This window comes from Rhodnius prolixus, unplaced genomic scaffold (genome assembly GCF_049639745.1).
Source record: "Rhodnius prolixus isolate KJV_2025 unplaced genomic scaffold, Rpr scaffold_3, whole genome shotgun sequence".
Lineage (NCBI taxonomy): Eukaryota > Metazoa > Arthropoda > Insecta > Hemiptera > Reduviidae > Rhodnius > Rhodnius prolixus.
The window spans coordinates 27,515,242-27,527,331 of record NW_027411603.1 but is presented as its reverse complement, the minus strand read 5'-3'; the positions used below and the strand labels follow the sequence as shown (position 1 = coordinate 27,527,331).

Genomic DNA, 12,090 nt, shown 5'->3' with positions numbered 1-12,090 from the left:
AATTCACGAACATGTGTAACAATAATTTGCAATTAGTTCATCAATTTAAACTAGTTTCAATAGATAATCAGAAAAAAATATAATTTTATTTGTAAAATAAAAATCTGAAGTTCAAATGTCTAATGACTTCTTGCTACAACGAACTTTAAAAACGAAGACTACATTTACCACTTTTCACTAAAAAGTAAAGTAATGCCTATTTTTCAGGCGGGCTTTACGTCCACCTTCCACTTTAGGTGTGGTGGAGGCTTATAAGCAAACGTTATTTACAATAAATTCCTTAATTAATAATTGACTCTTGAACATTGGATTTCCTCAATGTGTAATTAGCAAAGTATGTGGCTAAGAAAATACTGGCACCCAATTCACACTACTTTTAAAACTTCTGATGTTGAGAAGAATTAATCTAAATCAAAATAAGATGAATAAAAACTCAGGCATGTGGAAACTCTTCCAGCATTAGCCTCTCTATTTTTTTTTCAATTGAACATTTGAGCATTCTCCGAACTTCAAAACTTTGAAAATCAAAGAGGAAACACTAAATATAAATCTCTTAGTACATATCTTAGCTAATCTTTGCAATATCATAATATATCTTTGCAATAAATAAAGACATTAAAGATGGATATAATTAACTTCAGCTATATTTAATTTACCATAATGTTGAGAAGAAAAAATTAAAAAATAAGTAAAACTACCTTGTCTCAGTAAGCCAATGATGGAATGAATTTGCATGCTTTGCAAATTCTTTTCTAAGTTTATCATTTTCTTCTTGCCTCTGTGCTTCTTTAGCCAATTCCACATCGCGTTCCTGAACATAAGGAACATTTTTATTTGATTTAAATTGTTATTCATTTTCATTGAGATAATGAGATAAAAACATATAAGTATATAAATTTTATTAACTTAGTGTTAAGCTACTATTTATATTTAAAAGATTAATTTATTCAACAAACAGATGAACTTTGGGCAAAAATAAATATTTTGAGTTGAGGTCACACAACGCAGAAAAATATCGATAGTTTCACTTCTCATCAACCTCAGAATTTGGTTCAAATAAGTGTAAAATTTCTGATTTCCATTGTTTATGCATTCCTAACGTTGGCACTGGATTAAAATCCAAAACCAATCAGTCTTGAAGAATAGAAAACGCTTTCATTATTCAACAAAATAAAGTTAGGTAAATAGTATAAGATGAAATTAATAATTAATAAAATAGTATAGTATAAGGAATAGCAGCCAACTTAAAAAAACCGAAAAAATATATATCTTGAAAAAACATAGTGAGCAGTACCTTAATAATTTTCTGCAAATTTCGCCAAGTATCTTCAAGAGCTTCCATAGTAAACCAAGTGTAAGGATTCGGACCGACATTAAAGCTTTTTATTTGTTGATCAAGAGCAGCTAACGCTTCAAAGTCAGCTTGTGCAGATGATAAAGACGCCTAAATAAAAACAACGAAAATGTATTAATAAGTCTCAGATCTGAAATAGTAAGAGTCTACTATTTTTCATTATAAACTATTAAACGAGATTAAAAAATCCGGTAGGACAGTTGTATAAGGCTTGATCATCAAAAACTGCCCGAAAAAGCGTAACATGGAAAAACACCCAACACATTTTTTTTCTTTTTTTCAACAAATGATAAAATTTCAAAATTTTCAATCAAATATAAGGCATTTCCTTGTTTACAAGAGGGTTTTTTTTTTTTTTTTTTTGCAACTACGTAGATATCATATATTTCGAGTGAAAAGTAGCCAAAATTTAGCAAAAACGGCATTTTCAAACATTGTTCTTGTTCTTTTTCTTCTTGTATTCGAGAAATCATTTTAATCTAAAATTACCTGAAACTGTGCATGAGCATCCCTTAGTGCTCTTATTTCCTCGATTGAATTACATCTAACTGGATCGGTCAAATCTTCTTCTGCATTTTCAAACCAACTATTAAATGCAGACGCTTTCTTGGCAAAAGTCAAATACAATTCTTCAATCTGTCTGAACTGATCTTGCATGCGTAACAATCTCTGCTTTCTTGCGTCTGAATCTGCTAACAATTTCCTCCACCTAAATTAAATAAAAAACGATTGTATTAACGTACAATTAACATAAACTAAGCAATAACAGGATATTATTTACTATTACTAATTCTATATTTACTTTTTTTCCCTTACTTATGATGCCAATGATAAAAGGATATTGACACTATTATACAAGTTCAATAGAAAACAACAATAGAAATACAGAGAAGGGATTAGATGAATGGTTTGGTTAGCGTTATACTGAATTCCAACCGGAGATCACTGGTTCGAATCCAGCTGCAGACCCTTAGTTTTTCTCTTCCCATGAGCTTCTTACAACTCATTGTCCGGTGATAGTTAGACAGATTAAACTAGGGCGGCCTCAAGGCCTATGCCTCTGCGACCCCTTTGGATCTATTGTGGCTCCCCTCTTTCTAAAGCTCACCCTCCAGACCTGTCCTTTGCTGGAGAGCGGCTCTTGGGTAGAGCTCACAGGCCTTGGTTTTTCCTCCCCGAGAAGTAACATCCTTAGCCATACGAGCCCCTCGCACTGACACAACACGTGCAGTGCCATTTCCTCCTCTTCCTGACAGAACCTGCAAAGGCTATCATCTGCCAGGCCCATGCGATGCATGTGTTTCCTGAGCCTGCAGTGGCCAGTATTGTCCGGTGATGGACAGTGTTGTCTATATCAACGGAACACGTCCGGAGGCTGGCAGTTCACTAAAAAAAGCTACGGACGCCAATATTCTCAGATTTTGACTCGTATTAAAAAAAAAAAAATTGATAAAACAAAAATGAAATCAATAAAGATGGCTCTTCGTAAAAATTAACAAAATCAAATTAGGTGATATCTCAGGACTGAAATCCATAAAACATTAAGGTGCGAGATAGATAAGGTGAATGAAAAATCAGTAATTTACATATTTAAAAAGAAAATAAAAGAGCAACAACAAATGTCCAAAATAATTACTGTAGACAATACCTTACAAACATTAAATATGTTAGATTTAGACTCAAAATAAAACAATAATAATAAAATAAAACACCTTAAATAAAGAAACAATAATTTTTTTCCTATTTTGTAACTAATTTCAAATAACAAATAAATATTTTTTTGTATCGACATCATCGTCAAAAAAAAGAAGTCTAAAAGTACATTTAAATGATTTACGATAACTTTTTATGTATATGATTACAGGTTGTCTAATCTGCTAGTTCATGTTAAAAAAAGTTATTGGCCAATAAATTGTGTGATTTAAACTATTTATCCTCTAAAACTGAACAATAAAATAGATCATCTGTTAAAAGATAGTTTCATACCTAGCCATGACATCAGCATGCCTCTTGAGAATGGCTTGACTCTGGTCATGATTTGCAGCGATCAATTGATCTTTTAAAGAGGTAATATTCTGAATTCCTTCGTGCTCGAAAGCCAATAAACCTAGTTAAATACAGTATAAAATTAATAAACATGGAATTTTAATGGTTTACAACCTAATTAATAATATCATCAACCTTCTTTTAAAACCTACCACAAGTCTGGCACTTAAATTGGAAAAAAAAACTAACTTGCTACAAAAGCACAATCGCTTACCAGTTTTATTAAATAGCCGCTTACCAGTTTTATTAAATAAATATTTTATGTGTGTAAAATTATAAAACGAACTAAAAATGTATTTGAATTATATTAAGAAACACAAAAGTAGCAACAGATAATTTTCAAACTGAAAAAATTACCTGCATCAAAAGTTTCTTGCTTAGTAAGAAGTGTCTGCACAGTTGAGAGATCTCTTCCAAACTCATCCGATCTAATATGTGTTTCCTTATCGGCAACCCAAGATTCAACGACATCAGCTTTCCACATAAATTGTAAATATGCAGAATTATCCATTAAACGTGTCTTCCTACGTGCAGCCAAATTGGACAAAGATTCCAATTTATTCTGAAATAACGAATTAGTTGATGAACAGAATAAGATAAAAATGTTTAATGATACAGGTTAATCTCTGTCTCCACGCGAACGAATTTAAATATATTTTTAATAAACATAATTCAAGTTAATTTGTTTTTTTATAACTTTTTAAGCAGCTCACTTTTATTTGTTACTATTGCAAGTTTTGTAATAGTTTTGCATAGCTCTTCCACCTGTTACAGCTTCTGATTAAATTAAAAGATATTGAACGAATCCGACGTAATTCATATTTTAACGAATCTTGTCGCGCTTAATAAAGCTGAACCAAAATAAAGTCGATACTGAAGAGGATATTTTCTATGAACACATTACCACTCTTTTTAATTTTAAACACACTTTCACTTAATAACATTTTCCAAAGCCACTCTATCAAGAAAATTTTAAATCAGTACTTGCTAAGGCAAAGTTGATGAACAATGAATGAAAAAGTTGAATGTCATCTTTAATTAACAAATAAATTATATATCATAAAATTCCAACAACTTAAGTTCACCTGAAGCTGGAGACATCTCTGTGAGATGCTATCTGCATGATGATTCTTTGCAGCAATTAGACTTTCACCAGCTGAACAAATGTCTGCACAACGATCTCTATGGGCAGCAAAATCTGTCTCAAAAGCGTCATGCTTTTTCAGAAGTCCTTGTACGGCTGCCATAGTATCACCATAATCTTCAACTGAAAGTAATTGCTGCTTTTCACTGAAACATTTGTTAAAAGAAAGTTTAGTAAATGTGTTTTATTTAACTATCAGAATTCCATGACATGACTTTTGAAACAAAATAGTATCTATTCTTGCAAGGAAAATTTACTGCGTCACAAAAATAAAAATTTACTTAATAAATTACCTGATCCACGCTTCCTCTTCTTCAAGTTTGGCTAAGAATTGTTGGTAAGTCAGAGATTCGTCAAGTTTTTGTCCCCTGGTGGCAGCCAACTGTTTCAGTTCAGACCAAGCTTGGTTCAGTAACATAAGCCGCTGAAAATACGAAGAAATATAATTAAAAATAAATAAATAAATAAAAAACTACAATTTTAGCCTCGTGATTTATTTTTAAGTTTTAAATTATCACATTTTCTTCAGTTAATAAATACGAATTTCAAACCTGTTCTATTTCCGGTACACCCAGATTTGACACATCCATCAATTTCTCACCCGCTTCTTGCACAGACTGTATGGCAGGTTCATGGGATGCTAATTCCGTTTCCAAACGTTTATGTTTCTTTTTCAAATTTTGAACACCTGTTAAGTCACGTCCATAATCGTCTGATCCTACTAAAAGTTTCTTCTCCCTAATAATAGAAATTCATGAAGTATTATCTTTTTTTATTTCCGAAATCAATATCAATAATTAATCAACACATTTTTCGCTAGGTCAACGTTGCTAACTAGATTCTGAGAATTAATTTTATCAATAAAATCGAAATTTTCTTCCTGAATGATGTCAATAAGAAAAATGAGAGACAAAAGATAATTTAAAACTACCGAATTTAAACTATAAAGAGAGTAATGAAATGTCATTTTTTTCAGGTAACGTGGAAGGAAGCGGACAACAAAATATTTCCTTAATTCCTTTTTTTAATATAAATCTAAGGCCTGGTCTATGACTCGAACCCAGTACCATATACACGTTAGTATTGGCGGGCCCACCTCGTAAATGTTCGGCTACCTTGCTTATTTAAGTAGAAATTAGAAAGGGAGGAAAATATAACTTAATCAAAAGAAAATTTTCCAAATTTATCTCTCAATAATAATATTTACTTTATCCAAGATTCCTCGTCCGCAATATCTCGGAAAAACTGATGCAATGTATTGGCTTCATTCAATCTTGCCTGCCTATGAGCTGCCAAATTTTTTATTCTTTCGTAACGTTCATTTATGGATTGTCTTTTTTCTTGAATACTGGCGGTATCAAATTGACCACTTTCAATCAATGAATCTGCCTGTCCATTCATATCTGAAAATAAATTTAAGGGTTAGATGATCAAATTAAGACGCATCCTTAGCTCACAAATAAAGCATCGATAATCACAAATCTTATGTACCCTTAATTCTATCATCATGTGCATGAATATCAGCCTCTACTAGCTGGTGCTTCTTAATCAAATTTTGTACGGAGGCTAGATCTTTTCCAGAATCCTCGGAAGTCAGAAGACTTTCAACCTCTCCAAGCCAAAAATCAAGATCTTTAACAGCAGCAATATACGTTCTCTGTTTGTTCGCTTCTTTTAATTTCAGTGATTTTTCCGTGGTCTTTTGAGTAAGGAATTCCCACTGATCAGCAATCGACGCAAGACGCACCTGTAAAGATACAAATATGAATCGATCTAATTCTCCATAAACAAATCACAAATAATCAAGTCTAGGAATATTGTTTTAAGTGAGATCAGTATCCATTTCTAAATTCATGAGCTTACCTGGACAGCCTCTTCTGAACCAGCGCATTGATGTTTATCAATAAGATTCTGTCCCATTGCGAGAACACTTTGAATACGATCAGCATTGGCAGCAAGTTCAGCTTCAAATGCTTGATGTTTCTGATGCTTAGATTGAATGTTAGCCGGATCCTACACAATAATAGATATAGATAGACGCGATAGTTCAACGTTAGATTATAAATTTCTTCACATTATCGTGTAAAAACACTGAAACTACACCTTGTTTAAAAATATATAAATAATGTAATTAATAATTTCTAAGCTAATAAACTATAGAAATGAAACAAGAAAAGAGGATGTAAACAATTATAACTAATATATGTTGGTAATAAACTAATATTTACAAAAATCAAAAATATGAAAATAAAATCTTTTGAAGTATGCAAAATTAATTTAACTGGCAAAATGTCAAAATAAGGGGAAAGGCGAAAACTAAACTGGTTTGGAAAATGTACATTGATTAAACAAAACGGTTTTTATTTAAAATAAATATAGAAAAATTAAATAATTTAATAAACCTAATATTTCCGAAAATATTTTGCATGAGTTATTTTAAAAGTGTGAGGATTGTCAATGAATAAAATTGGAAAAGAATTGAATTGAATTCATGTAAATAAATAAAATTATTTGGATTTATTTTGTTCGATACAAAATATTGTTGATAATATTTTAATTTGAAGATCATTCATTTCTTTTTTCGCTCCATAAAAAATCAATATTAAATGACAAGTTGTAATTAGATGTAACCATCATTAAATAATATAAAATGTAACTGATCCGAAGCCATTGTTCAAAGTTAAAAAGAAATACAACAAAATTAGGTTGCTTAGATTTTATAATAACCTTATAACTTTCTTCTGTGGCCAGCTGTAATTTCTCTGCAATCCAGTTCTCCATTTCATCAGCGTCACGACTAAATTGTTGTAGGGTTTGGCTCTCTCCAAGACGAGACCTTAAAATTAAAAGATAAATTCAAATTACTATAGAATAATCTAAACAAAACAAATCTAAACACATAATAATGGAAGAAATCATACGAAATAATAATAGCAATCTAAATACCTTTTCTCAATAAGAGCTTCCTTTAGATGCCTCCATCTATCTAAAACTTGCCTCCTCTTATCATCTATCGGCTTAGAAGCGTAATGATCCGCAGCCATTAACTGATCAGCTAATGTTTGTAAAGCAGCTATTTTTTCTTCCTATAACAAATAAAATCAAATTAAATAATAAAACATTAATTTAAAAAAAAAATTATCGAAGCTACTGTTTTGAAGACACTCACATGTGCATTAATAGCCTTATCAAAATCTTCGTGTTTCTTGATAAGTGCTTCCACATTGTCCCCTTTAGAATCAACTTCTTCGGCAGACAGGAAAGCCTCTCTAGCTGACATCCAATTTTCTGCTTGCTCGCAATCACGGTAGAACAATTGCAATTCCAAGCATTGATCCAATTGCATTCTACGAGATATCCAGGCTCTAAAAACGAGGGAAAATAATTTAAATATAAGCCTTTTAAAAGATCAATTACTTTTAAATAACATACTGAGATCGGCAGGTAATTTTCTAAAAATACAAATTTCGTTTGAACCACAACCAACAATTTCTTTCTTTACAATTAAAGAGGTTCTAACTAAACTTATAAGTATACTTCTTTTCAACTCCAAATTTCAAAACATTTTACACAATATCCTAACAACCGATCACTCCACAAAAAGCCCTAAAGCGAAAATTTGCAAATAAAGTTATTAAGTAACAACATGTCGTAATGTACACAAGAAGTTTAAAGAAATCGTAGCAGGCATTAAAATAAAAAAACTGGATTTCGATGTTCTTTAACAATTTTAGAGTTCTAAATCACACAATTGTTTTTGTCTTGTTTCAAACACCGAACGTTCGATACATAATTAAATTCTTATTCTATCCACACCCATCCTCAGAAATAACCTCAGTCAAGTTTCAGAAAAAAATGTTTTAGTAAAGTAGTAGATTTATGCATCGTAATCACTATACTGAGCTTAAACAAAATTTTTAAAAGCCATTTTCGAGAAAACCATAAAAAAAAACTGAAAAATTGATTCCGTAAAGGAGTACTACTTCCATTAATGGTAATGATTTTGATTAAAAACCTTTTTGCGACAACCAATTTCTAGAAAATACTTTCGGAGTAACGAGACCTCAAAATAGATATTTCCAGGTGACAATTTATTTAATATAATAAAATTTCCGTTTTTTAAACATTTTCCATACTCAAAAATTTCACAACACATTTAACCCTCCTCTTTAATAATATAAGACACAAGACCTTAAATTATACAGAAATGTACTGATATTTAGAGGGGAGCCAATAGAAGTGCTCTTAATCGAATATTTCTGGAAAAATGTGTCAAATAAAAGTATAAACCAACATGAGTACTAGTACTAAGTATGTACGTCTCTGGGAAAACAATTAAAGAAAAGAAGTGAAAACTTCACTTAGAAATGCACCATTTTCGTTTCAAAAATGTTTTTAAAACTCCTATTTAATTTAATCCATCTAGTTAAGCAAAAAACAAAAATTAAAGACAGTTGAAATTATTAATGAAATAGATGCCACTCACTTCTCTAATTCTTGCCTAGCTTCAGCCATGCTTTCTAATTTTTCTTGTATTTCGACAGTAGCATAGTGACCTGACTGGAGTAACTGTTGTCCAAATAATTCAAATGCTTGGAAAGTTCCTGTTCTAGCATCAATTTCAGTTCGGTGTTCCTAGTAAACATCCAACTTTATTACAAAAAAAAAGCTTAATGAATATATATAGGTTTCGTGACCGTAAATTATTCAATTAAGGATTCAAAATTGGCGAGAAATCGGTCAAATAAAAACAACAACTCGTCTTTTTGCCAACGTTTCGACAAATATATTGTCTTCTTCAGGGCATGGCTATGCGGATTGGTTGAGTTACAAAAACACAAACCATCATCAAGTGACCTAAGATTGATGATGACGTGAATGGAAAACTTTCGGCAAGAGTTGGACATTAATAAAGGGAAATTTAAGAACGTGGCAGTACTTGAACAATAAAGCGTTCTCTAAAGTACATACACTCTTACTGATTTGTCTTAGTGATTTCTTGACCTCGGATTTTTTTACTGTATTATTGTTATCATACATAACCTGCTTAAACGTTGTCATATTGACAATTTATTTGTTTAAAATATTAAAATGTCGATTTTTTCCATGAGTAATAAAAAAAAACATAAATGCATCTTATTTAGTTATTTAAAAAAAATTCATGTTTTGGAAAAATCTATCCAAAATGACTTCTTTAATTATTGTTATTCATTAACGCATACTCTTTAATCATAATAAATATTTTCAGAAGTCAGTTTTTTATTATTAAGAATATGTACTTGAACATGAAAGCATTTAAAAATGTTTTAAAAAGAAAAGCATTAGTTTACTTTAAAGGCAGAGAAGCTTATTTTATCAGAAAATTTTGAATCCTAATATAAATGTCCGAAAATTCAAATTAGAGTTGCATTCCAATTATAATTTAAACAAAAAATCTATAATCTGATAAAAAAAATCGTTGAACTGTCAAATATAAAGTATATGAATTAATACCACACAAATTTCTTATTTTTAGAAAAAGTAGTTAACATTAATATAAAAAAGTAAAAACCAAAAATTTTAAATTAGGAGGTAAAATTTGTCAGGAGTGAAGAAATCAATGTTTAAAATTTGTATGTTAGAATTAATTTAGATTTATAAAGAAAGAAGTAAATTTAGAAAACACCAGTTAGGGCACACATTAACTGGGTGATTGTTTATACCTGCGCCACGCCATAATGAGCGTCTATCTCTGATCGGTGATTCTAAAACACAAATTTATTCTTTTCGTAAAAGTTTTATTGTGATTGTTTTCTTTATATATTCTCAGACTAATTTCATTATTAAAATATATTTATATATATTTTATTATTTAATTGATTTCATGTTATATGCAATTTTTTCTTTGGAGTGTTAACAACTACCTTAAAAATAAAAACCTCAAGCTCTTTTAAAATACGCACAGAAAAAAAAAAAAATGACAATTCATACCTGATGGCGTTCTAAGAGTGCTTCAGCTCCAGTAACATCTGAAGCCAATTCATCACTAGATACTAATCCCATCATAGAATTAATCCAAGACATGAGATCTCTATAATCTGATAGGAAACGCTGGAGATCATATGAATCCAATAATCGTTCTTTACGAGAATTAGCTTTAGCTGTTAGTTGAGTCCATTCATCATTAATGTCACGCTGTTTTGCATAGGTTTGCTCTGCTGTTTCTGGATGCGTTTGCATAAGCCTGTTGGCTGTTTCGTCTAATTGTTTGATCTAATTAAAAAAAAATGACTACTATTAAGGCAAAGTAAAAAAAAATTGGTATCAAGTGAAGAAAGAAAACAATAAATATAATATCATCTAGTTGTAGTTTCATTAAACAATGTTCCTTTCTAATACCATTCATTAAAGCGTAATCGCCTACATCAAAACACTATATATATCATATATACGATTAAAGCAGGTTGTATTGCACTTGTACTTGATCAAGTACAAGCTGCAATACAATTGAAAGATTGTTGGTTGGACATTTTTACATTACGTCTTTCTAGTGCCCAATGAATAATAACCGAAAGCTTGAACCAATTGAAGGAAAGTCAGTTCTAAGTGCAATATTGTAATTCCTGACTAAAACCAAATTAACTTACCAAACCAAATTAAAAAATCGAATTCGCGCTTGAGATAATGTAAGAATAACTAAATAATAAATAATAATAATAATAAAAATATATATATGCAGCAAACTATGCAGCTTCTATGCGGAAGGACGTAATGATGGGACTAAGAATTCTGGAAAGAACAGTAATAAATTTGCTGAATAAACATTGCATCAGATGATTCTCTTGTTGGTTCATATTTAAAATTACTTTTAAAAAATAATAACCCTGCGCTCATCCTTTGGAGGTACGACCATTGTTAACATACGATACAATTTTGTTGATTACACACTAATAGAGTTGCAAATATTTAAAATGGCTATCTAAAAATTTATTAATTCACTGGACTCGAAAATAAAAATAAGATAAAAAAGTTGGTTTTAAACTTTTAAAATCTCGAATAATACAACAAAAAATCTATATGCACAAACCTTGTCCCCAAGAGCAGCCAAATCTCGTTCTAAGCCTTCATGTTTCCTTTGTAGTGCTTGTACACTTCGAAGATCTTTTCCTAGATCATCATTATTCAATGCTTCTTCCTTCTCTTGAATCCAGTCTTTAGTTTCATCCACATCTCGATGGAATCTTTGCACCTCATGTGCCGATCCTAACTGAGTGGCACGTTCTTCAGTCAGTTGTTGTAAAGAAGTCCATTTTTCATTTAGATCCTACAATAAAATGATTCGATTAAAATTTAATTTACAATAAATTTTACTTTAGAAAAAGACGACATAAACTGGTAATCAGTTTAAATCAACTTGGACTCTCAAAATAGCAGGCCAGCAGATGTTGAGAATCTTCGAGAGGAGAATAATGAAACGTATGAAATGGACCGGTATGTACGCAAAGTACTTAGGCGGATTAGGTCCAACCAAGAATTGAACGGAACAAGAATTGGATTTTACATTCAC

General features: G+C 30.8%; 1 protein-coding gene across 5 annotated transcripts in view; it reads right to left on the bottom strand.

Annotated features, from left to right (window-relative positions):
* The window catches only part of alpha-Spec (alpha spectrin), a 34,158-nt gene that overhangs the window by 6,716 nt on the left and 15,352 nt on the right, over positions 1-12,090 (bottom strand). For 3 of the 5 annotated variants that reach the window (XM_074124970.1, XM_074124972.1, XM_074124971.1), the window contains 18 exons: positions 11,611-11,847; positions 10,515-10,796; positions 10,247-10,288; positions 9,031-9,179; positions 7,714-7,909; positions 7,491-7,630; positions 7,272-7,380; positions 6,408-6,557; positions 6,036-6,291; positions 5,752-5,947; positions 5,096-5,282; positions 4,838-4,968; positions 4,486-4,690; positions 3,758-3,962; positions 3,341-3,461; positions 1,844-2,063; positions 1,295-1,444; positions 699-811 (listed from right to left, as the gene is read on the bottom strand). In XM_074124970.1, coding sequence (XP_073981071.1) covers positions 699-811; positions 1,295-1,444; positions 1,844-2,063; positions 3,341-3,461; positions 3,758-3,962; positions 4,486-4,690; positions 4,838-4,968; positions 5,096-5,282; positions 5,752-5,947; positions 6,036-6,291; positions 6,408-6,557; positions 7,272-7,380; positions 7,491-7,630; positions 7,714-7,909; positions 9,031-9,179; positions 10,247-10,288; positions 10,515-10,796; positions 11,611-11,847 — 3,089 coding nt within the window. The remainder of the gene's footprint in view (positions 1-698; positions 812-1,294; positions 1,445-1,843; positions 2,064-3,340; positions 3,462-3,757; positions 3,963-4,485; positions 4,691-4,837; positions 4,969-5,095; positions 5,283-5,751; positions 5,948-6,035; positions 6,292-6,407; positions 6,558-7,271; positions 7,381-7,490; positions 7,631-7,713; positions 7,910-9,030; positions 9,180-10,246; positions 10,289-10,514; positions 10,797-11,610; positions 11,848-12,090) is intronic. The other 2 variants (XM_074124973.1, XM_074124975.1) reach the window with 1 other exon arrangement.